Consider the following 26,797-nt stretch of genomic DNA (forward strand, 5'->3'; position numbering starts at 1 on the left):
GTGAATTGCTTTTTGTTTTTATCTTGATACTGCAGTAAGAACATACTACCGGTTACACATAACTGAAAATGGTTTCAGCATGTCCATGTTAAAAACAAGTTGGTTATTTGTTGGTAATTGCAGCATTTTAAAGAATCTAAATGCCAATAATGTACTATACGTACAGAGTCAGAGCTATTTATTTTCACAGGGGAAACTGCACATTGTCTTCTCCCAATCCCTCAATTACTAAAAATGACATGAGCAGAGTAATTTGGAATATCGGAAAGCTGCTGTGAGCGGCAATATTGGATTCATGTGGAGCAGGACGCGGGAAAAGTTTCTTTGTTGAAGTGCCTAATAATAGACCAATATTACAAAACAATAAGAAAAATAACTTACTGAAGACATCTTAGTTGATTAATGGTTTTAATCCTATTTCTTCAATGGTACAGGTGCTGTTGCAAGAGACATCGAATTCACACCAACAATTGGAGATGCGCCGTTTGGACAACCATCTCCTCTGACCATCGACGCAGATGTATTATTTGATCCAGACAGTCCTGACGTTGCCGGAGATGGTCTTTGGCAGTTGGGTGTCTTTGCTGCAAATGATCCCACTGGCTCCGGGCCACGTAGACATGAGGTTACACAAACACTTGATCCTTTCAACCAAGCCTTGCCTCTAGAAGAAGGTGGTCCTTTGGAGTTTGGCGGCATCGACGTTCCTAATTTCCCTATCGACGATCTTGGTTGTGACGAGTACAGATGGCTTTGTGTTGAATTCAAGAAAGGTGTATCACCCAACCCTGATTTTGGATTCACAACCGAGGAAGGGGAAGACTCGATCATTAAGTGTGTAGAGCAACCGTGTAGAGGTATATATAAACGTTTGGCTTACTCTTCTAGTAAATATTTCCTTTCATTCTGGTAATGAAACTTGGCCACCAGCAAAACTCAATACCCCGAAAGGCAATGGCTATAGTTTGTTCTTTTTTTTCTAACCAAATGTTGCAATTTGAATGTATTCCCCCTAAATGACGTTATCGCAGCTTTAGGTTAGGTGTAAGGCGAACAAAGATTCCCGCCAGCATGGATTTGGACATTCCAATACAAGATCCGATGGTTGAGTCAGGTCAAAGGAACCGTATGGCTGTCAACAAGAGTAAGGGGAGCAAAGTTTCATTCTGATGTATTTATGAACTAATAACTTTCTATCGATTTGCTTCTCTAACACCTTTCTCACCTTTCTACACTTCTGCCTTTTCATACAAACTGTGCCATGTGTTAGCGAGCTTACTAGAGAAGGCTTTATAGATAGTTTGAATTACACATTATTACTATAGCTGCTTGATATGCTGTATCTTGAATTGTAGTTAATATGCTATTATCCTTAGTTTGAAAATAAAATAAAAATTTGTTAAGAAAAATAATAGTTTTACTAAGCACAGTTGAACTTTCATGAATATTGTCGTTTTTTTCTATGCAAATTTTGAAATATATAAAACATTTTATATCCTGATATATATGAGCAGAAACAAGAAATTTTGAAAGAAAATATAGATATTGTCAATATTTTGAAATATTACAAGAATACTTGAAATTTCCTGAATTCAAAAACATGTCAAGTGAGTAGCTACATTTATTGTGTAATCAAACTTCTTAAGGTCGTCTCTTAAGCTCTTGCAAGATGTGTATAAAAGTATAACGTTTAAAATATTTATCCTTATTCTTGCAGGTGTTGAAATTAATAGCCTGACATCCTCTCCAACTGATATCCTCACGGATCTGATGTTACGTGAAGGCAACCCAGAAAACCCTCTGACTTACAATTCCGTTGCTACAACCACCGATGAATCAGGTTTGGTGCGAGGTGTGGATCTCTGGACCCTTAGCCAATGGGGTAGCGAGAATGAAAATGGAGATGGGCCACAGAACAACTATCAGGAACAAGTCCTCTCTGGATACCACGCAGCTCTTCCTGTCATGATGTCAGGAGATACTCTCGATTTCGTCCCACTTGTCACAAACTTTGACATGACTGGACTCAAGTGTCCCCAAGTCAAATATATCTGTAACGAAGTCAACCGAGATCCAAACTCACAACCAGAGTTTCAATTTGCTGGGGTTCCAGATGAATCTGTGTTAAGAAGTTGCTTTGAAGTACCAGACGATGCTTGCAAAGGTGAGGAATTTAGTACACCAAAAGTACCTTCTTCAGATTTACATGAATGTTGCATTAAAGTGATTGGTTAACATTGGTTTGACTTTTAAAAAATCTGAGTGTAAAAAAAAACTGTGTCTGTGATATGTTACAAAAATGAAGCTCAGAAAAAATTGCATTCGAAAATAATTATTTAGTGCTTCAAAAATTGAAATATAAAGTGACCAGAAACACCATCTTAATTTCATCCCATACACTTATGTGTACTATTTAGGTGTCTATAAGACGCCTATTTACAAAGTCGGGTTTGCCTTGTAGTTTTAGCTTTTCATTCTCAATAATGGTTGTTTTCAGGGTTTATTAGTTCTAATACATGCACTTGTACACATGTTTCATCTTGGTTTGAGAATTTTTTAAATCAGCTGCTCACAAAGTTAAACAATACCTTTAAGTAAAATACATATTTGATTAAAACTCTCTGTGGTTTTGAAGCGAAATGCTATAGAAAACAACCTCGTCGTTATTATTCTGGAAGAGAATGTAGTAGGGTTTTAGTGTAGTTAGCACACTAGGTGATCGAATCAGTTACAGAGAGCTCAAAGTGCGCTCACAAGGCGTGCTAGAGGGAGTGCAATGTAGGGAGCGAAATTTCTATTCTGCAGCCCTAAGCATGGACCTTTTGATTTCAGTAAATTCGGGCAAAAAGGGAAAAAATATCCTGTATATTCTAAAATCGTATGTCTGAATTAAACATCTAAGCGTGATTTTAAGCGAAGACGGTTGTCTCTTAGTAGCAGGCTAATTTTAGAGAGAAAGTTTTTTTTTCCCTCTCTTATTCATCTTGTTCTGGGGTTTTCTCTGTCCTGTATTTTGGAAGAGGCGCGGATTCAGCCAGGTAAGACACAATATCATTCTAGGGGCCATATTTTTTGCATATTAGTCGGCTTTCCAAAACATTTGTCTATTCTGGCGGTATCCGCGCTTGGCATCTGCCCCATAACCCTTGACTATGCGGGTGTTGGAAATGGTTGTCTTTCATCATATTGTAGTATATAAAATTGTTTTCAAAGTGCTTTAAAACATGTTGGCGTTATTTTTTTTTTTTACAGGAGTTATATTTGACGATTTGGATTGGGACATGACTCCCGTTGGACCAGTCAGGGCTGATGAACCTGATGATATAATCCTCAACGTTGACCTCAGTACGTTGCCGGACAGCGGATCAGCCGATGGTGATGGACTCTGGCGAATCGGAGTCTTTGGCTCTCAGAACGTCGACGGTAACGGACCCCGTCTTGGCTACCTCCGTCAGGTCTTGGATCGTAGCGAAGCCTCTACCCCTGCGGCAGGAAGTGGAGAACCGCTACAGCTGACGAATCTAGCCACAGAATTTGATCTCTCACAGATTGGCTGTGACTCAGATTATCGATTCCTGTGCCTTGAGTTCTCCAAGGGAATGCGTGCAAACCCTGACTTTGAGTTTGAAGTGCAAGGTGGTGGCGATGTCATAATCAAATGCAAAGAACAGCCTTGTCGAAGACGTAAGTATATATTTGAGATTTCTTATAATATTCGCAGCAGATCGATCATTGGAAGAGCCATGGTGTAGTGGTTCTGACTCTCGCCTTATAAACAGAGGGTCGTGTGTTCGAATCCCACCGCGGTCTGGCAAGGCGTTAATCCACACTTTGCCACTCTCGACCCAGGTGCTAAATGGGTACCCGGTAGGATGCGAAAGATATTGTATGTTTGATTTTGCCAGCGCCATAATGAGGCTGCGATGAATGCAAGGAATGCTCCCCAGGGAGTGGAAATTGTGCACTTTCGTGCGGGATTGAAATGAATCCAATGACCGGGGTAATAATATGCTGTAACGCGCTTTGAGCCATTCTGGGAAAAGCGCTTTATAAGAATTGGGTATTATTATTATTATTATTATTGTGTTTCACTTAATAGATAAACATTTTTAACATGCGAAAAACTGTTTCTATTAAATAAATGAATAATTTTGAGAATGGTAATGCTCATGTATTGGCCTCTTAAAACATGAATTATTTTTACTACTATCGTAATAGTAAGGAATTGTGTTTGATCGTTTCTCACGCATGTTCAGCTGTCATTGTAACTGACGTAGAAACCGATCCTATTGGCAATCGCGTGAAAGAAGGTACTCGCACCAATCGTATCCTGTACGACATGACTGCCATCGCCGACCCTTCAAGCGGTAAAGCCACCGGACAGGATCTTTGGGAAATGACTACTTTTGGAAGCACGTTCCCAGATGGCCGTGGTCAACGATTTAACCCTCAGACGGCGTACACGTTCAGCCAGTACCAAAAAGATAGACCGGCTTTCCCTGGCGAGAACATCAATTACGGCGCTGTGGACACCAACTTCGACATGACTGGACTGACTTGCAATCAAGTTCAGTACTTTTGCTCTGAACTACGAAAGGGTGAAAACCCTCCTCCCTTTCCTGATTTTGAGTTTGTTGCCAAACCAGATGAAGACGTGCTCCTCTCTTGTTTTGAACTCGACTGTGAAGGTTAGTTTCAAAAGTCATTATTCTTGAGAATACTATGTTTAATTTTGCTGTTATTGCCCCTTTTCTCCCCAGTAATGAATGTGTTTGCAGGTCAAAAATGTTCATCCAGTAATTTTGGATTTTATAACTGATGTCATAACAAAATATGTCTGGAGTTAATAGCGATCCTTTTTATCTATCTAATATTTTTTTTCTTTTAAAATCGATTCTTAGTATAGATACATTGAAAATTTTTATCATAACCCGACCCCGTCAAAGAAAATCATTCATCTCCTAACACATTTGACCTGCCTTCCCAAATCAACAACAAGATCAACAATAAGTCGTCAATATTGATTTTTAAGTACTTAAAAAAACATTTCAAGCTTTACAATTATAATAATTTGTCAAAATAGATCAACAATAATCCACATAATTACTTGATTGATTGTGGAATAAATAAACATCATGGAGAAAACAGGCTTGAAGATTTGGGGTTCACGAAAGCATGAAATGTGCTTTCTTTACGATCTCAGGGAGACTTCCGAGAAGTCACCCAGAATCAGTGTCAAAGAGACTCTTTATCTCTCTTTTATTTAACTTTACACCTTCAAATTCTGACAGTACAAAGAATAAGAATTATTCAATTCGTAATGTTTACTTTTTGAAGACCAAATTGCCATTTTGGATATTTACAGAGAACCATTCATGGCGACTAATCACAAATAATGTTATGATGTTTGATCTCTTCAAGATAGTTTAGAAAGTTAATCTGTTGATTTTTTTTTTCATTCGCAGGTGTGGTGATTGACAATACACGTTTGACCCTAAATCAAGATAATGAGCTTGAGGATGGGCCCAACGAATTGAGCTTTGACTTCCGTGTTGACTCCAATCCCAATGGTGGCGACGCAGAAGGAAACAATCTGTGGCGTCTGGAGACATTCACCTCTAACAGCCCAGATGGAATAGGCCGTCGGGATATTCTTAAGCAGCAGACGCTTGATCCCGTAGATGCTAGTCAAGACCTCAGGGGTGGCAACAGCATGGTGTTCCGCAACCTTAACGCCATGGTTGACTCCGCTGACGTCAACTGCGACGAGCCTTCTTACCTTTGCGCCGAACTCAGAAGGCATGAGAGCTCTAGGCCTGAATTCTCTATGTCAGGCTCAAGAGAAGATTCGCTTACAAGTTGTAAATTAATAGACTGTAAGAAAGCAGGTAAGCCTTATAATGCAAGAAAAATTTATTTTGCTTCTTAGCATATGTTAGTAGCTACCAGGTATGTAGTTTGCGCCAGATATATCCACATGAAATTGTGTATGGCGAGTCCTTGCTTATGAACTATAATTCATAATCTACTCCGAATAGATTATTATTAATTGCACTTTATCGTCGTAGAACAAAAACCCCTTAGAAAATGTAGTTAAAATTAATCGATTTCAAATTAATTCGCCTTTCAATAACTCTTGATTACATTTTTCACATTTTTGTTTACTTGCAGGTTGAGCATCCCGTGTGGTAGATAGAACCATCTTCGACGATGTGTTTGCTCCAAGCATGTAAAGTAGTGTACAGACTAGTATATTCCAGACTACCCTGCATGTGTTAGACTTACCTCTCTATTCAGGTATATTGCGACCCTTAGATCATGCATGCCATCCAAATTCACCCGTTCTTAATTTTCACTTCCCCCACCCCCACATCCCAAGTTACCTTTGTTATAGAATAGACCATCTAAATCATCTTCCATCTTCATTTTATACTAACATGTACGCAACTCACGCCATCTGTAATCAACTAAACCACAAAGTAAAACAGCATGAATATCGCATTGAAGAATTGGCTCTATATTCTTCTCTTGTTCTGTGTTTTTTTTTTGGCAAGTCTCCAATGAAATCCTATCTTGATGTAAAAAGTTTCCGTTAGGTCATGGATTTCAAACTGAATGGATAGGATGTAGATCTGAGTAAGTATGATATAATTATTTCGTTTTTCATTCGTAAATACCATTATATTCTTTGAAAATGTTGCAAGATGAAAATTAAAATACTAATGTAACAATCTTTTATTTCATCTCTTCTACTGCACGGTGGACACTAACTTCTACCTTGATGGATGATCAATTCCAGAGGCTCCTCCTGTGAGTTTACCTCTTCATTCTAAAGAAAACCCTCTACCCTAATACCACAGCCACACCAACGGAACCGTCTTCATTACGATCAGAGTTGATGCATTATTTTTAATTACATACCATTCTTCGGTTCGTACTCTTTTCGCTGGTGTGACTGTAGCGGAACGTATGGTTAGTTTTGATGAAAGCAAAGAAAAATGGGGAAAAAGAAGTTGTGAATTAAGAAATTTCTTTAAAAAATGATTTGTGATGCTGTATCGCGTGTTATACCCTAAACATGATGAAATGTTATAATTATACAATATAATTTCCTACGGCTTTTCGTTAATCATTATCCTATATATCAAAGAGGGAACTACTAAACTTTCCATTATTCTTTTTGTTCTCGATCAGGCCAAAGGCCGACCCGGACCCAAAGGTGCTAAGGGAGACCCCTTCGAGATCCCAGTAAGTAGTTTCTCTCAATATTTCAACTGACAATTTGTACGTACTAAAAAAGTGAATGCAAATCTACCTAATACTGACTAAAAAGTGAATATGTTGAAAATGAATTATAACATAATCCAACGTTATAGCTATATGTGTTTTATTGGTACTTATCGCAAAACAGCTAAAATCCTAAACTCCATTCGATATTATATCAACTCATAACCATCTTCCTTCCATGTTTTTTTTTCAAATTGTTTTAAGTGTGTGTAATTGATGATAATAACAGTTGCAGTAAACTTAAGTCATGAATGTGGTATAGTAATAACCACTGTTAATATTTTAGCATAGTGAGAGTAAATATTTTAACATACATTGTAATGAGAACTTGTACTCGTACGTGGAAATGTAGTACATGTATCATTACACTGTAAAAAAAAATATTGGGCAAAATTTTAACCGGCACGAGGGTCATTATGTATCAAACCAATTTGTGCAGTATGTGGGCAGTATTTTACCCAATGCGGGAAGCATATTGTCCAGTAAGGTTAAAAAAATAAGCAGCAATTACTATAGAATGAGCAAAATTTTCATCACACTGGATAAATGAAAATGCCTAAAAGAAACGCCCAACGTTGGTTGGATACATGATTACCCTCATGGAGCATTTTTACCAAATATATATTGTTAACAAAACTGTTGAACATATTATTTGGTTTTCTTTTTAAACTAGCCTGGTATGGTCGGACCTCCTGGACGTCCTGGACTACCCGGAAACACTGTAAGTTATCAATATCACTATTATTACAATTATCATCATCATCATCATCATCATCATAATCACGTCCATCATCAGTGTGTACTTCAAGATCAGTAATGTAGCGGTCAAGTTATTAGCTTTTTAATATATAAATGTTTTGTATTTTGGCCAATTAATAATGTCACAGCTAAACGGTGGCAAGGTAGTATCATGCCCATCCATCTCGTGCGAAAAAGGCCAGAACCATTAAGGTGTAAGATATAAGTGATATGTACTTAATATAATGCTTACCGTAGCATTGGGAAAATTTAATTATTACCGTGAATTGGAAAAGAGAATGACACTGATTGGTGTAAAACAGGTGGGCTTGTTTTATCCCGGACCCTGTAAAAGAAATAACCCTTTTAATTTTGATTAAATTTAATTTCATTAGAATTCACCTTGAACTCACATCTTACGCTCACATCATAGAAATGTTGTTATAAATCTCTACGTTTCACATTGCCTAGTATTTAGGGCCTTTCTTATTCGTAATATTTAATTTTGATTCGTTTCATTCAGGGATACCGTGGACGCCGTGGACCCAATGGACTTGGTGGACCCCCCGGATTCCGAGTACGCAATTACATGCTTTATATCTTTAAAATTTAGCAAGTCAAGCAATTAGTCGAAAGGCTTAGTATCATATTGGTAGACACAAGCAATGTAGTTAGGAGTTTGGGAATAAAAAAAAATAGTTATGATCAAAAATACTCAATGAATTTGTTCTTTTTTAATGATTACAGAGTAAGACAAATCAAGATTGAAAGTTTATGGTAATTGTGAGAAAGTTTATGGTAATTGTGAGACTTGATTGTATGTACTTGAATGCAATTTGAAAAGTGGCTTGTAGTTTTGTCTTCTCTGTCCTCGTTACATTCCCTTTCTTAGTTTCTTTACTAGTTATCATCTTTGTTTACAATAGGTTGTTTGTTCATGTTCTTCTCCTCGATCTCTTTCTTTCCCTCTTTCCTCTCGTATTATTCTTTCTACATGCATGTATCACAATTACCGTGTCTACGTCAATTTGGTATCTATATTTTTTCATTTACAATGAAATCTCTACCCCTTATTCAATAGGGAGAAGATGGTCGTGATGGTATGCCTGGAGGGCGTGGACGCCCCGGACCCCCTGGACCCCCCGGACCACCTGGTGAAGTAGCTGCTCCTGCCCAAACATCAAAGGGACCAAGCTGGAACGCTGCCGCCTTCCCCTACATGCAAGGCAGTATGGTACAGGTAAAGAATGCTGATAGTTTGAACTCATGATTTGGGGAATGCATGGGTGGTTATTGAGCAGAAATCATATACTTCTTCTTTGCGTTTAACCTAATATTTTATTTTGATTTAAAGCAATATAATTTCACTTTTATTTGGTTATGCATTCTCGTATATTATCTTTGTAACAGATTATTTACTAGTCATACTTTACCATGTTTACTCGGCTATCTGATGCCTTTGACCACAATAAAAATGAATGAAACGATTATATATATTTTTCAAAATCTTACTACTAAGCAGAGTTTCGCTGTCGTATTCAAAACGGTGAACCCTTATTTTCTTCCTACAAGCAAAGTGATGAACGTAAACAAATACCCTTTATTGAGATTTTCTGCTACATTCTATCGAATTGAACTATCGTCTGTGTTTTTTTTTTCAACTTAACTAACCTTTAAAAGATTTCCTTTTTCCTGAGTAAATGTTCTAAATTTCATTATTTTCTTTTGCGTATTTTCAGGGCCCACCCGGTTCACCCGGTTATTCCGGTACCCGTGGATCTCGCGTAAGTAACATCAAATCCACCCTCTCTATTTTATTGGATAAGACAAATATATTTAGGTTATTTATAATCACAGTTTTTATTTAAAAAAGTGTCTTTGTAATTCTTAGCAATTAAATTAGCAAATCTAATTTTGCAACTTTTTAACAAGCTGTCGGTTGTTAGTTGTCAGTGTGACATTGTCATATATCAAGGTAACGGAATGAGGTAGTGTTGTTTCTCTTTAGCCATCCGAGATGAACTTTTCATATTAAGTGATTGGTTGTATTAACTATTTTATTATCGCATGCAAATTTATACAGGAGTGATTGAAAATTATAAGCAAAAGGCTCATTTGTTACCGCACAAAACGAGTTTGGATTGGTTGATATTGTTTTTCAGATTTCCAATTCGCAGTCAGCATTAATATAAAGGTCGACATAATGAGAGGGTGCGATATCATTTCTTGGTCTTTGATTTTAATATCGAATGCAACTTGTCTTTTCAACAGGGCCCTGCAGGTATGCGTGGACCCCCTGGACCAGTAGGACCCAGTGGACAAATTGTAAGTATTCATATATTTATTAGTGTTGGGTCTCCTGTTTATTTATTAAAAGTTGATATCCGTATTAATAAAGTAACACTGGTCTTGGATTCGTTTTCAAAGGAATATTATTGAATGACAGACACAAACCGCATAGCGCAGTTAAGATCAGAATTCAAGCAAATCCACAGTACAGATGATAATACACTTGATGTTGTGCTTGTAAAGGCTATCAATATCACCCTCACTGATGAATGCTATTATTGCTGTTGTATTCTATATTTGTATAGGGATCACCCGGAGGTCGTGGACCACGTGGTGAAGACGGCCCCGATGGAAACGATGTAAGTACCAAATAAAAATCACTTTGATATTATAGTCTTCACAAACAATCTGGAGAGCGTTTCATCAACATTTTTGTCCGACAAGTTGTCAGGTCTGACAAATTTCCTTCATTTGATTGGCTGAGAGCCACTGTTACCATAGTTATTGTCGGATAAAACATCTGAAAAATACTTTCATAAAATGCTATAGATGTTTACTGAAACGTTCAATATTCCAAATGCTTTTCCTCATTGCTTGAATGGACCTCGTTATCTTTATATTTTTCTCCTTGACCCACCGTCTCTCTCCTTAGACTCTCTTCTCTCTCTCCGTCAATTTCCTTAAGAATGATGTTACATTCAATTCAAATTCCAATTGCAGCACCTATCATTTTATACAAATGAAAGAATGTGGATCAATTAAAACCTTGAACATTCGATGAAAATGATAAAAAATCAACAAGATTTCGAGACAAGATCTAAATGCTATCATCCATTTCTTGCACAACCTTATAACTCTTCATGAATCAAAACATGCAATTTCTCGTACAATACAACATGTAGATTAAACATGAGCAGTTAAATGTGAACAAGAGTATATTTTTTTAATTGAACATTCGGCAGGTGATATTGCACTAATTTTTAAACTATGGTATCATTTTTTGCCCAACAGGGAAAGAATGGATCACCTGGACAAATTGGATTCCCTGGCGAGCCTGGTAGAAATGTAAGTTTCATGTCTATATTCATAATCGTGATCGCCAACAATATAATAACCCGTGCATCATCGCATGACATACCATAATGTTAATAGGTAGTGCTACTGTTGTCATGCTAAGACTATTTTTGTTAAGTATTGGGAAGGATCCACCTGTGTGAAATGTCTGTCAAGGTAATCATATCGCGACTTAACAATATACATATATTATGTAATTATATATTATGCAATTGTCTGTAAAAAGTGTATGTATTGATTTGTTTTCTTCACGCTTTGCGTTTATCTTCCGTAAGATCTATTGGCTTAGAATATTGATTTATTATTTTGAATTAATTATCTGATTTTTATCTATTTTTAATTTCGTGAAGTTCTTATCCATTAAGTAACTTTATTCATTAATTGATCTACTTACTTAATTTCTAAGTAACTTATTGAATAATTAATGTGTGTACATTGATGAATTGGTTATTCATTGACTCTCATATCTATCAAAGTAATCAGAAACTTGACATTTTCTTTATCTCTAGGGAGCTGCTGGAACACCTGGAAGAAATGGAGCTGTTGGACACAAAGGATGGACCGTAAGTAGAATCTAATGAAGATATGAAATAAGTGTTGTTTTTCGAACTCACTAACGGCGCTTGCAGTTTGTAACCTCGAAAAGTCAAATGGTTTTTCAAAGTTTTTGAATGCTCGTTTAGGTGTTACAGACAGAGACAGAGTATGAATAGACAATTACTCATTGCCGTTAACATCAAGTTATTCCTCGAAAAGGAAGAGGACTGGTGTGAAACTCATAAAGGTATAATGCTTTTTTAAATGCCGCTTACCGTGAAGGTTTTTTTTTTCAGTGTTAAATAAAAAGGATGTTGGGCACAAAATTTTAGGAGGGATTTGTGAAATTTGCAATACCGAATTTGGTGTTGGGTAAAAAATATCAGGGGGCGGGCGTTGGAGCAACTACAACTACAATTCACTCTCATCATGAAATTATTGTTGTTGTTTTTGTTATATATATACTTTCATCATTATATTAGGCGTTTATCATGTATATCCAGATTAGGGTAATATAAATATAGAGTCATTACTTGGGCTGTTTTGTTATACATCTCAATATTTCTATATTGTTCAAATTATATATGTTATATACATTTAAAGTTAAACTTAGCTTGATTAAACACAAACTATCACTCTAAATGAATAAGATGAATATTCAACTTGGATTGATTAACATGATTAAGCACAGACTTTTACCTTAAATGATTGATATAGATAGAAATATATGGTAACATCGCAAAGATGAATACCTAACTGAGGAAAACGAAATTATAAAAGCCAAAGCGTTTGTTAGTACACAATAAAAGCAAAATGCGCCAAATGATAATGAAGAATTGTTCAGTTTTCAGAAGTATAGAGATTTACATTAATGAGGATTGGTTAGCAACTTCGATTTTGGAAGTTTTTTTTCTCAAGATTATAGTGCTCACTGTGACTAATCATATTTGGCTTTGGAATATGTAATCACATGATTTGTTTTTTTTTCAAGGGTACGTTTGGAAGGAAGGGTGCCCGTGGAGACAGGGGTGCAGCTGGTGCTGCTGGACTCGATGGAGTAGGAGGAGCAGTAGGAGCAGTTGGAAATACTGTAAGTATATATTTGGTCACAAATAATTACAAATCACTGATCTGTCTATTAGCATATCAGATCAGAATGTTTGTTGTAAAATAATGCAAATAAACGCGATTGAAACTAGGATGGTTAGTCAATTAACAATTAATCTGTATATTTTTGTAAGTTGCATGATCTTGATGTATTTTGTGTGTTTTTCTTTCATAACGCAGGGTGCTCGTGGACTTCCTGGAGCAACCGGACAGACTGGAGCAAAGGGACCTGTCGTAAGTTTCCTTTCTATGTCCTTTACATATATTCAACTCATTCAATTGAGATGGGTAGAAGTCCTGAGATCGAAGGACAAATTCTCTCCATATTCTATACGAGGAAGCTTTTGAGAAAAGTGAATGGGGTGGAACATTTATATAAAAAAGCGATGTATACGCATGTTAAGTTTTCTTGATAGGATTGGGCATGAGTACATCTTCGTCCAAATGTTGCCCTCGTTCGTGTGTGGGGAAATAATGATAGCTTGGGTAATATATTTTGGTCATTGTCAATCATGATTTACCTTGATCGAGATGGCCTGTATATACGAAGGAAGGACAGTTTGCTTTTATAATCTGTATGGAATGAGGTGAATTAAATCTTTCAAAATCGACCAGCAGTTGCGGACTTGTGGCATCTATAATTACTTCCAAGTCTTTACGTCAGTGTCGATAAATGCGTTCACCCTAATGTCAGGTAATACTATTGTTTTGGTCTGTTTTCTTTCTTTTTCATACGCACAGGGAGAACGCGGTAGCACTGGCGAAGTTGGAGACAAGGGACCTTTTGTAAGTATCCGTGTATATAATGTGTCTTGTTTATCACTTTAAAATTCTTGTCATGGATAATGGGATTCATGCATCTTGAGATATAATAGCTTGCATAAAAAGAAGCTAAAAAAATATAGTTGGCCGTATTTTTTTATTCTGGAAGTTTTTATGCGAACATATTAATTGCAACAATATTAGAATATGTATTTATTTTTTTCATGAGATATCCTTGTTTAATGTTCTGCGTTCAGTCACATTTCGTATAATTAATCGCCATATGAACTTGACAAATTGACATGTACACTACCCGAATATCACATTATTTTTACATCTGAACCCCAAATTTTCTACTATTTTTGAGTCATATGATTATCCTCTTCCACTCCCCTCTTTTCCTTTTATCAGGGAAGTACCGGACCTATGGGTGTTCCTGGAGCAGTTGGATTAACTGGAGCTAAGGTAATATTCTAATCCCTTAACAAAAGGAATTGAAAACATATATTTTGGGAATTCTTATTCCAATACGAAATATGTTCACTCTAAAGAAAATGGAACTTCATATTAGTGGCAGATCATTTAATTTTCATAGTAGTAGTATTAGTAGTAGCAGCAGCAGCAGTTACAGTAGTAGTAGTACTAGTAGTACTATTGGTAGTAATAAAAGTAGTAGCAGTAGTAGTATTTGTAGTAATAGAAGTCTAAGTAGCAGCAGCAGTAGTAGTAGTTATAGTAGTAGTAGTAGAAGTAGAAGTAGTAGTAGTAGTAGTAGTAGTAGTAGTAGTAGTTAGTAGTAGTAGTAGTAGTAGTAGTAGATGTAGTGGTATATAGTAGCAAGAGAAGTAGTAGTATTGTGAAAGTGGTAGTGGTAGTATATATTGATATGTAAATAAAATATTACTTTTTAATATAAATAAATAAAAAATAGATAAAATCACAAATGAACCGATTTATTATGTTGTTGGAGCATTAGTAGGAATAAAAGCAATAGGAATGATGCTCTTATTAGTCTGATTATCTAAAATTAATTTTGGATGAATGATACTCGATTTGACTTTTCAACCCGTAGTTATTTTGTACTAATGTACACTTTTTATATCATTGTATCATATAAATCTGGATGTGATTAGATCAGCAGTGGTATCAATTATTTTTATCATGTAATAATATATTTGTGTTCGATTGCAGGGACAAGTTGGAATTTCTGGTGAGCAGGGAACCCCCGGTGCAGTTGGTATGATTGGTGAGACTGGAAAACGTGGAGCTGCTGGAGCTGCTGGAGCACCAGTAAGTACTATTACATTATGTATATACTCCTGGCCTGGTCGGTTTTTATACCGTTTTTCGTTTACTAGCGCATGACGATATGAGAGCGTGGAATATAATGTACCCGAATTTGAGGCCAATGCATTGTGAAATTTTGATTGAATTATGGCTCTATATCAGAGGGATTCATTTAGATTGTGGCAGATGTAGCCTGATTTGTAATCAAAATCTTGTATCATCATTATAATCATGTTCAATATTAATTGCCCCGAAACGCACCTAGCAATCCATTTTGATTTATTAAATAAGAAAATACAGTCAAACACACACACACACACCCTCACACAGTGAAAATCGATTAGTATCCATTTCAGACAACGACGATAACCTCCCCATTTACAATGAATGTAAGTTGTGACAAAAGGAAACGAGGAACGGACAATTTCTCTAATAGGACACAGAGCAGTCTTGGAGGCGCATAAGGAATTTTAGGCCCTATATTCGTTGTTTATTTTCTTTTTTTTTACATTCCCATTATCATTTTAATTCAAAAGAGCTATCACCGACAGACTTCGAGGTTTCGCCAGCCCGTCTAATCTCTTAAATTAATGTTATTTTGTATTTTTGTAATTTGCGTTATAATATCCTCCCTTTTGTTTCAAGATTATTTAATGGTTATGTATTGTATCACAACATTATTTTTTTTTACTTCAAATATTTATTGCTATAACACCCTACGCGTGAAGGTAAACTTTTACTTGTATTGTATCGTTGCTTATTCTGCATGTGTTCACCGAATCTCGATCTCTTTTTCAAAAATTGATATTCTAAATGAGATTTTTCGTACTATTTTCCCCTTAATTCTTTTTTAGGGAGTACCCGGAGTAAATGGAGATAGTGGATCAACAGGAGAAATTGTAAGTTGTTAGTATATTTATATGTTTCGTGATCTCTTATCGAAGAGAGAGTAGGCCTAATGTATGTCCAGATTTTACACAAAATCAGATATTGCATTAACATGCTCGCAATAACAGTTATCACATTATTTTTTTTGTCTTCCAAGACGTGGAACCAATTTATGTAATGATATTAACATTTAAACTATTTCACAGAACAAATTATATAAACCAATTGATTATTACGTCAGACCTACCGCATGATAATAAAGAAAAAATATAATTGGTTTTAAAGTTTTAAATACTTGCAAGAATAAATCCTATTAACAAGCCAGGTACATTCCATCATAGTTTCTCAACTTGAAATTCATGTGGGTTTTTTTTCTTGTGTTTGATCGCAGGGACCTGCAGGAGATATTGGTTTGCCAGGCCGAGGTGGTGCACCCGGAATCCAGGTGAGGCCGGGGGTCATTCTCCCACTTGCTTCAGACTTATGAATTCATGTGTTTAATTTCTTTTCTATAAAAAGTTTACCCAATATTGGGTAAAATGGGAACATGCATGTTTTCTGGATGAAATGATACCAAATACTTTGCAAATTCTGTGCAATGTTTCACTGAAATTTACCCTTAGAACATGCATTTTGCCCAGTATTAGGAGAAAATTAAACAGAAAACATGCATAATCCCTTTCTACACAATATTGGGTAAATTTTTACTCAATCCTTTTTAGTTTCTGAAATTAATACATGTTGTATAGAAACTGAAAAAAAAAATTATTATAGATAAAACAATATATGAGATAAAAGACTGAGCTAGAGGTATTTTTCAAAGTTTGTTGGGAAGGGGGAGGGGGTCAAGTGCTCGATACATAACATGGATGGAAATAAGGGCGAAAGATTTTTTATATGATGATATCATTTCTCATATAGGAATGGAGAAATAAACACAGGGCGTTGGGTTATAACATTTTGCATTTCAGTGGTTAAGTAATTAATCACTATCGGCTCTAATTATGATAATAAATTGAATAACAATATACAACATTTTCTATCTTCTAGGGCCCAACTGGTAGCGAAGGAATCGCAGGTGAACGTGGAAATCCAGTAAGTACTAATAATTTTATTATGAATTGACTTAGGTGAATTCAGATCTACATGTAGAATCGTATTTACCGGATATACTAGAACATAAACAATCGTATTGCTTCACGAATTGGTGAATGAAACAGTACAATACACTCTAAAAGTTAATTATGTGTCCAACCAAGTATGGGCAGTATTTTGCCCAATGCGGGAAGCATATTGTCTAATAAGGTTAAAAACAAGCATCAACTGCTTTAGAATGGGCAAAATCTTCATCACACTGGATAAATAAATATGTTCAAAAGAAATGCCCAATGTTGGTTGGACACATAATTACCCTCATGGAGCATGTTTACCTATATTTTTTAGAGTGTACAGCCAATTGAACACCTCCAGCCCAATACAAAAACAAGGATCTGTTCCCAGGTTACAACACATTATACTCTCCACATAAATAAGGAATATCAGCTTCTCTTTACAATATTCATATCAAACTGTTTTCAAGAAATGAAATATTTACATTAACATCGAGTTTTCAATTAAGATCAACTTAATTAACATTATAATTTCTAAATCATTTTTTCACGGTAAACTATTTTGTGAATATATCAAGATTGTCATAATGCATGTGTACCTTAAAATATGACAAAATTTTTGTCGTGTACTATGGCTCCTTGATCGTCACGTTTTCCTTGAAAAAGATTGACTGTATTTGTGTAAGCATTTCTTTATAAAGGGTTTTCTTTTTTTACATTTTCGTATCAGTAAAAATGTATTATTTTTGTTTAATTATGAAGTTACCAATATTATCAAAACATATATGGAAAATCGCCTAAGCTAAACTATTTAGAATGTATGCACTGCGGATTGCCTGGGATGAAAAGTAATATCAATATTTTGTTCAGTCATAAATTAATCATACATTATGTATGTCAACTATAAGGTAATATTATTTTTTTGGGGGAAAAATAACGTGACTAATAGAAGACTGTAAAATATTTTTTTTTTTCATCTCAAGAATGATAACTAACGTAATCGGTAAAAGATGTTTTATTTCTTTGTCGAAGAGTGAATGCAAAGTATTAAGCGCTGGACAATTGGATGTAGAATTCAATCATTTTTATGTCTAGTGTTTCATACAAATAATTTCATAGATTCTGGTGTTTGAAAACAACTATTTTCAGATGTGTTATGATTAGCGCCAGGGTAAATTAGATGGGGCAAGGCGGTCTAAGAGTGATGTCAATCTCATTTTTTTCCCTTGAATTACAGGATTGTATTATAGTTTTACTTTTTATCACCCTTGTTTGTTTTTTAAATTTTCCTTTCATCATGCTCTTTATTTCTTTCCCTGTCTTTTGATTTTCTTCTCCATTTGAACTTGTTAACAAATCTTTCTTTTGTTTGGAGGGGGGGTGGGTCATCCCCTCGTGGTATTGCTGAGTGCGTGTACACATACGAAATAAAAACACTTTGTAAGACATAGGAGTGAACCCAAGTAGAGCAGTGGACTCACTTTTCTATTTTTTTTCTTGAAAGGGGTTGATCGGATTTGTTGGTTCTCCTGGTAACCGTGGACTTGCAGGATCTAGAGTAAGTACACTTCAAATTGCTTTAAGTCTGTTCGATTGGTAATTTGAATAATGAATCTTTAAAGATGATAATTCTTCAAAATAGTTCATTACATGCCTATATTGACATCTTATTTATTTATTTATTCTATATTTCCATTGTAAATCATGTTAATCGTGATTTTAGCATGATGATGTAAGCTCAATTTAAAGATTAAATGATTATTTGATAAATAAGACTTATAAGATTTATTCATCCAAACATTATTTATTTGGTTATAGATTATTCAGTTGAAAAACAGGGAAAACTATATGTTTACATAAAGGGAGGGTGATCCCGCGATGTCTAACCAAGTTTTTAATATTTTCACACATTTCATGAAATATAGGCCTATGTCCTCCAAAAAAATCACACTTGATGTTTGATTTTGTAATTATTTTTTTTGAGTGTGTGTCTTTACGACTACAATAATACTAGCCTATGCACGTAGATTTTTGTGAGATTATGGGAGAAGATAATATACAATAATACACAATAAGCTAGAATGGTAAGAAGTTAATTGGTATATTTTCTTTGTTACAGGGTCAGCCTGGACCAGTCGGAGAACCTGGACGTGTAGGAAGCCAGGGAGAAGCAGTGAGTATTACAGAGACCAATAAATGAAAAAATAGATAATGATATTAAATCCATAGGGAGTTTAATGGTAACCGTTAAAAATGAAGATCCGTCAGTCATAAAGTAGCTTCTAATATACATTATAACAGTATATAGTCAATAACCTATAACTATAAGCAAATTGATATTTCATCATTGTATCCACTAATAATTCATGCAAAATGCTTTTTTTTATTTTCAAAGACTGAAATGTGTGAAATATTGTTCTATTGTCACTCGTTTTGGATTCATACAACATGTTAGGTATAAACATGAAAAACTAGATCTGCCCGTGTGTAATATTTTAAGAAATATTGATTCCGATGCCATATTTATGGTATACAAAAATGAAAATTCCTTGTGCTTTCGTTTAAAACGCAAATCTTGTGAAAAGTTTTATATATTCCCAGACATTCTGCAAAAGCAAAGTCCTATTATTCGACGAATTATGCTTTTGTTTTCTAAGAAAATGATGTATTTGTTATTTGATTATTTTCTTCTCTCATTATACATTGCAAATTATTTTTCATACAAATAAACGCTTAGATATGAAATGTAGGCCTAATTGTTTAGGCCTATCTATAAAATGTGCCATTACGAAAGGGTTTATATTTTGATACTTGGATTTATCAATTTTCCTTTCGCTTGTAATGTGTAGAGTTTATGATATAAACAACGTTTTTTTGCCTTTTCTTACGAAAAATTATATTTTTTCATTTTCTACAGGGAGAGCAAGGTGTAACCGGACCAAGTGGATCTCGTGGACTTATGGGAGAACCTGTAAGTTCTACGATTTAATCTAATAAGAATAATATAATTGATAAAAAAATGCAATGATAATTATAGACTATTTTTGAGATATAAAATTTGAATGAACAAAATAGTTTATCAGGCCAAACAAAAGAATACTGACTTCTTTGACGTTTTCTGGCGAACACACTTTTTAGCGTAGACATTTTGTTTAAACCTTCAAAAAGGGTAAGTAAGCTTTCGGAACTTCTATTGAATTTATATGTAAATCCATACTCAATGTACCTTCAATACCTTTATCATACTCGACAACAACAACGCGATAAACTCTATTAAAAATAAAAAGAAATTATCTAACAATTTCTTTTTCTTCACTTTCAGGGACCAAGTGGTGGTCCAGGTCTTCTCGGTGCTGGTGGTTTGAAGGGACCTTTGGTAAGCATTCTAATATAGTTTCTATTTAAATCAATATGAATTGAACTATTAATATGAATCAAGTACAACACCATGGTGAATCTAAAATCAGCTGTCTCCTGTTCTCTTGTTTGAAAAGATAAATCAATATAGGTATTATTAATAGCTTTTGTGAAGCGTTTCTAAATCAACGAACATGTTTACTTTTTGTGTGCATTGTATCACAGTGTAAACCGCGTAATTATACTGAAACATATACCGTACCATCATCATGATCATAACCAGAATAACGGCGGTGCCCTGTATATTCTATCTACTCTTCACTAAACTCAAGAGAAAATATGAAATATTATGAACGTTGCTTAACAATTATGTTTTTTTTTTAGGGAGACAACGGTGAAGCAGGAGCTCCTGGTACTCCCGGAGAGGCAGGCACTAGGGTGAGAATAATTTATGATCGTTGATATCCATTCATTTATCCGCCCTTCTATCCCTCTTTCTATCCATCTATTGACCCATTCCTTATGTCAATACGCCCAATTGTATATAGACCTATCTATTCATACATCCTCCATCCATTCATCTATCAATCAATCTGTTTTTTTACCTTCATCCATTAATCGAACCTATGATCCACATCCCCCCTCTGTCTGTCATCTCATGCAATTTAGAATATTCATAATCATCTGTAGTTTGTAATATATATATTTTAGATAATGAATTGTACTGATTTTAACACCTTTCAGAATAAGCTACTAATGAAATTAATGGGTATATGCTATTAAAATCTACACTTTGCAAAGCTTAAAAATATTGAACATTTTGAAATACTCTGTTCTCGGCAGTACGCCTATAATGTTTAACGAAACATTTCTAGTTTGCTTTGTATCATTAGCATGGCAATGTCTCATCGTCATGATTATGCTAAAATGTGTCTTTTAAAATCATTGGGGAACCTAACGATTGAATCTAGGCCTATTCTAGGCATATCTAAGATTATTTCAACCCATTTACTTTCGTTATATATTGGAAATATGAACTTGTTCACTGTGATTATTATTTTTTTACTTGTTCTCTTCAGGGAACACCAGGTACACCCGGAACCCCAGGATCAACAGGAGAGAATGTAAGTCATATAGCTATTTGTTTTAAAAAACTATTTTTTGCTCTATTTTTTAGAAAAAATATCAAAATAACACAGAAACGATGGCTCAGTTGAGATACATCTGTACTGTGATCAATAGTATTATAACAAGGGGTAAAAAATATAGCCAATTAGACAAGTTTAAACGAGTCACATTTTAACTCTTTATTTTTGGGATATATCTGCCCCAGGATTTAGGAGAGCACAAGTGATGATATATTAACCTTTTAGCATCTTTAGGATCTTTAAAATTCAACAGGACCTATATGCTAATACATCGTTATTATACATTATATAACATAAGTCTAATCAAATATTATATTTAATGAGAGTATGAATCTTATTGTTTCTTTATACAGGGTGCCCCAGGAGAACCTGGTTTGTCTGGTAGTGATGGAAAGACTGGACCAACTGTAAGTGGATAAGTGGATTTTGTATAGTGTTTTTTTTTTTGGGGGGGATTATTGACAAAAAGGATAAAGAATTGAGTAAAGGAAGACTATCATGGCGGAAAATAAATCAATATGGAATACATGATTATGTAACACCATCTTAAAACAAACATTGATTTTCAAATACACGAATAGTATTTTCCTGGTACCACTATTGCTGTAGGTTTTACAGGTCACATGATCGACTACAGATTTGATTATGTATTTATTGTATGATGTATAATCATGTTTCAGATAATTTGTGCAACTTGTTTATTAAATGTGAATGAGTATTTTGATTTGAGAGAACACAATTAAAACATCCTTAAAAATATACAATCAAAGCTTTGGTAATATAACGATTATTACTAAGTCTTATGTTATAATGTCGAGAACGTGTATGTAGTCACGATCAATTTCGTTTCAGGACTTTTTGTATCAAATTTCTCGTTGCAAACCTCTCCCCTAACATGCCTAAACTTTCGTTTTTAACATCCCATTGATAGGGATCACAAGGAAAGGATGGAACACCTGGCGCGACCGGAGATAGGGTAAGTTAATCAATATGAAAAACCAAGTCGAACATGGAAGGTCCCCTCCACCATTAGAAAAGACAAGTGGCAAAAACAAAAAGAAAATCAGTAAATGCATGCCCGACCATCTATAATGTGACTTTCATCATACTATAATTTATGATTTATATAATATATGGAAGTTTGTAATGCTTTCAAAGGGGCGGCTAACGGGTCTGAAGGGGGTGGGCAGAGCCAAACATTGGGCAGAACATACATGAAGCCACACATTTATTTACCATTTTCACACTAATGTACATGGTTACTTACAAAAAAGTGAGGAGGGGGTCGCCCCAGTCCCAGATCGGTGGCCCTGTACCATATGAAGCTCGTAATTGATTGAAATCAGCCCATTATGGAAACGTGCCAAAGTCAAAGGGAGCGATTCTGATAGATGAATTAAACATTTATTTCACTGGAAGTGTAAGAACTGTAAAAAGCTCATTGGTGAGACCGTTATTTCGAGATATTTGCAAGCAATATTTCAAAATATGTTTGAAGACTATAATTTACAAAGCACAAACCTTCGCATTATTTGGCGCTATCTGAATCATACATGCAAGTCGAGAAAACTTAGAGTAAAAGATGATGACCCGTTTTAATTGCCCTTACATCGGACGGTCCATCATCCCAAGTACGGTGAATTGAGTTCTTGTTCTTTCCTTCCACAAAACAGGGAGCTGTTGGTCCACCAGGTCAACAGGGACCACCTGGATTGAATGGAGAAAATGTAAGTAATTCTTTTTTTTTTGCTTTAGCAATGAAAATGAAAGGACAAGTCCATCCCCAAAAAATGTTTATTTGAATAAAAAGAGAAAAATCAAACAAACATAACACTGAAAATTTCATCAAAATCGGATGTGAAATAAGGAAGTTATTACATTTTTAAATTTCGCTTAATTTCACAAAACAGTTATATGCACATCCCGGTCTGTATGCAAATGAGGGAATTAATGACATCATTCACTCACTATTTCTTTTGCATTTTACTATGTGAAATATCTTAATTTTCTCATTGTCCTGTGAAAAAAGTTTTATTTCTCCCGGAACATGTGGAATTACAATGAAATGTAATTTCAGTGCATATTGCTATGAAGATGTGACTTTCCATTGAGTTGGTAACATTGTGTGTACTTACAATGACTTATGTGAACTATTTGAATCAATTTCTTTTCTTGCAGGGCTTTAGTGGATCCCGTGGTGCCCCTGGACCCCCTGGTGCCCGTGGGGATGCTGTAAGTTTTGCCTTTAATTTCAATACAAAACAAGTTTAGCACTTAGAGCACATCTTTCATATCTTTCTAGTCAGAAACATACAAAGCGTCGCACCTATTAGGTGTTTCATGCAGTGTGCCATTGTGTACCATTTTAGATCGAACTTTTTTTAAGTGCCATGTTCAACAACATTTAGGATGTATCAATAACCATCATCACAAAAATCATTTCTTTTTCAAAACCAATATTGACACTGGTAAAAAAGGATTGTTTTTGCACGTATATATATATATATATTGTACAAATGCCTTACAATTCTCTGTCACGATAATTATATTCCCTATTCTCCATTTAACATCAAAGTCCCATCCATCTTCCTTTCTGTACTCTAATATTTTCTCAATTTCTCTTTTACCAATTTTCCTATCTCTCTATCTTTTTTTTCCATTTTGAATCTACCAGGGAGAAGAAGGTGAACCAGGAGCAGCCGGACAGGCTGGACTTCCCGGAGCCCCAGGAAGGCGTGGAGATGACGGGGACCAGGGAACAGCTGGCATTCCAGGACTCCAGGTACGTGGCATGATCGACACAATTACATTTCACGTTGTCTTACTGCACGATTGGTCAAAACCAGTCACGTGATAAAACCTAGATCAATTTCCAAGATGGGTTTGATGCAATGTGGTGTTTGTTTCACTAAAACCTATTTGTTGCGCTGATCTTTAAGTCTATAACCTTGGCTTGATCCATGCCCTAACCTGTTAACCATGTGTTAAACGGAAAAAAAGTATGAGCACTTGCGAAACAGAACTGCATTGAACCAAACTCACTGTTAAAAAAATATGCAACATGTGTTTCCACACAAGCTAGTAAAATCAAACTAAAACAAACAAGAACAAGGGAAAAAAGTTATCTCAAAGAATTAAAGGTTTAATGCTTTTGTAGGCTTTACTCTTGATAATCATAACAATATCGTTTGATATACGTTGAAAGGTAAGTAGGGTCAGTACCAAAAAATTGTCACTAATTGTTTAAGTTCATGTTTATTTCTTGAGTCAACAGACAACATATACTAATGATAAATGTCTGCGGCTTGTCGTCAAATCATTTCGGATATCATAATGTTTAAATTTAATTTGTTTTACAATGACATAACAGGGACCAACTGGAATGGATGGTAATACTGGAGCCCGTGGAGCTCGTGGTGACCGTGGACTCCCTGGAGCTACCGGCATGATGGGACTTACTGGAGAAGTTGTGAGTATCTAGAGATTAATGGGTCATTTGATTGCGGGATGAGTCCTTTTTATCTTTCATTGAAAAGCTATGGTGGATTACAGATAAACGAGTTAGTTGTGACCTCTGGATTAAAAAGAAAATCACGTCCGCTCCTAGAGTCTTGGATAATGATTTTTTTCAGTCAGCCACCGAATCATACATCTGGATCTGGATGTATACGATGCAGCGCCCTCCTGAGCATATGATGAAATATCTGGGGTCTTGTAACATGAAGATAAATGATTGTTGTGATTGATTGAATTGACCATCACGTGGAATCAACTGAATACAGCAAGTGATCAATCCTACAGATTTGTATTTCTTGAAGCTTTCTCTCTTGAAGATAACAAACATCTTCCGCCAAAACAAGTAAGCATGACTCTCTACTTTTATGGAAAAGGGAAAAACGAATGTGTGCTTGGAACATGTTCAAAGGTGCATTTTCATACATGTACTTTGATTTCGAAAAATGAAAACACAAGTGCGGTAATGACTGTACTGTGATGATTAGTTGAATGTTTGAAATTGGTATTATTTTTTTCTCACTACTTCCAACAACAATTTAGGGAGAGCAAGGACTTCGAGGAGCTGCTGGACTCCAGGGCCCCAGCGGTCTTGTAGGAGAACGTGGAGTTGATGGACGCGCCGGACGACAGGGAGAAGTTGTGAGTACAAACATGATGAAGACATAATTTCACATTTACCAGAAGAGCGTGATTATTGTGTAACTGCCCAAGAGGTTATTTTGCTTTAAGGTAACACAGATCCCTTGTGATCCAAGGTGAACACTTAAGGAAATTTAAAAAGTCGAGAGCAGTTCTATCTAGTATTCATCATCATGATCATGTGGACCTTTTTAGTTGTTATTCGTTTAATAGTTAGAGACAAAAAATGCTCTAATGGCATTGGTCATTGAAATGATGAAGAAATACCTTTAAGCCTTCTAAAAATGTGTTTATTCTGAAACTGTTTCACTTACTTTTTTCCGCCTTGGAGAAAAAGATACGTATTTCATTTGTTAAAAAATGTAGAATTCAGTATTTTTACTCGCTGTTATTTCTCCCTCCTTGACAGGGACTCACTGGTTCAAGTGGTGTAATGGGACCTCCTGGACTTCGCGGACTGCAGGTAAGATAGCCGATACCTTTTTTCATTAACCCCCCCCACGATATGAAAAAAAAAGAAATTGATTTTTAACGAGTAAACGTACAAAATGTACTATAAATTCCGGAATGAACTTTAGAAGGAATATACATAATCCATCTTGCTGTACGAAGACTATGTGAATTACAGATTCGGGGCATCGGGGGTAGTGAGAAGGGTTCAATAGTAACCCGAATAGCTACTATACAGTTCTCTCCATCGCTGATGAAGGGAATATTACAATGCCTTTTTTATGCATATTTCTCTGCATAAGTTGGTTATGTGCTTTGTTTCATTATTATTTTTCCAGGGACCTCCTGGACTTCGTGGAGGAGTTGGACCTGGTGGATCAATGGGAGAAGATGTACGTATTTTTATCTTGATTTTGTGATAAATTCAGTTTTCAGAAGATATTTTCACTGACAGTTCCAATGCATGGAGGGGACAGATAACTTTCCTACTTGTAATATAAAGTATGATGAATGCCATGTTAATTTACCACTTACCGTGATAAGTCTTTGTGTAATGGTAGAAGCCTGCCACCTTATGCTTCGAAAATGGTAAATAGGATGCGGTCAGTC

At 35.4% G+C, this 26,797-nt stretch overlaps 1 protein-coding gene across 1 annotated transcript in view; it reads left to right on the top strand.

Annotated features, from left to right (window-relative positions):
• LOC121410689 (collagen alpha-1(I) chain-like) overlaps positions 1-26,797 on the top strand; it is a 59,936-nt gene that overhangs the window by 14,439 nt on the left and 18,700 nt on the right. The window contains exons 8-45 of the mRNA XM_041602936.1: positions 435-857; positions 1,718-2,164; positions 3,253-3,684; positions 4,257-4,688; positions 5,466-5,888; positions 6,800-6,810; positions 7,195-7,248; positions 7,961-8,008; positions 8,549-8,602; positions 9,107-9,265; positions 9,765-9,809; positions 10,297-10,350; positions 10,620-10,673; positions 11,326-11,379; positions 11,898-11,951; positions 12,917-13,015; positions 13,213-13,266; positions 13,774-13,818; positions 14,206-14,259; positions 14,986-15,084; positions 15,936-15,980; positions 16,361-16,414; positions 17,020-17,064; positions 18,583-18,636; positions 19,198-19,251; positions 19,996-20,049; positions 20,401-20,454; positions 20,820-20,873; positions 21,515-21,559; positions 21,937-21,990; positions 22,515-22,559; positions 23,257-23,310; positions 23,762-23,815; positions 24,258-24,365; positions 24,954-25,052; positions 25,640-25,738; positions 26,148-26,201; positions 26,527-26,580. Coding sequence (XP_041458870.1) covers positions 435-857; positions 1,718-2,164; positions 3,253-3,684; positions 4,257-4,688; positions 5,466-5,888; positions 6,800-6,810; positions 7,195-7,248; positions 7,961-8,008; positions 8,549-8,602; positions 9,107-9,265; positions 9,765-9,809; positions 10,297-10,350; positions 10,620-10,673; positions 11,326-11,379; positions 11,898-11,951; positions 12,917-13,015; positions 13,213-13,266; positions 13,774-13,818; positions 14,206-14,259; positions 14,986-15,084; positions 15,936-15,980; positions 16,361-16,414; positions 17,020-17,064; positions 18,583-18,636; positions 19,198-19,251; positions 19,996-20,049; positions 20,401-20,454; positions 20,820-20,873; positions 21,515-21,559; positions 21,937-21,990; positions 22,515-22,559; positions 23,257-23,310; positions 23,762-23,815; positions 24,258-24,365; positions 24,954-25,052; positions 25,640-25,738; positions 26,148-26,201; positions 26,527-26,580 — 4,175 coding nt within the window. The remainder of the gene's footprint in view (positions 1-434; positions 858-1,717; positions 2,165-3,252; positions 3,685-4,256; positions 4,689-5,465; positions 5,889-6,799; positions 6,811-7,194; positions 7,249-7,960; positions 8,009-8,548; positions 8,603-9,106; positions 9,266-9,764; positions 9,810-10,296; positions 10,351-10,619; positions 10,674-11,325; positions 11,380-11,897; positions 11,952-12,916; positions 13,016-13,212; positions 13,267-13,773; positions 13,819-14,205; positions 14,260-14,985; positions 15,085-15,935; positions 15,981-16,360; positions 16,415-17,019; positions 17,065-18,582; positions 18,637-19,197; positions 19,252-19,995; positions 20,050-20,400; positions 20,455-20,819; positions 20,874-21,514; positions 21,560-21,936; positions 21,991-22,514; positions 22,560-23,256; positions 23,311-23,761; positions 23,816-24,257; positions 24,366-24,953; positions 25,053-25,639; positions 25,739-26,147; positions 26,202-26,526; positions 26,581-26,797) is intronic.

Source organism: Lytechinus variegatus, chromosome 3 (genome assembly GCF_018143015.1).
Source record: "Lytechinus variegatus isolate NC3 chromosome 3, Lvar_3.0, whole genome shotgun sequence".
Lineage (NCBI taxonomy): Eukaryota > Metazoa > Echinodermata > Echinoidea > Temnopleuroida > Toxopneustidae > Lytechinus > Lytechinus variegatus.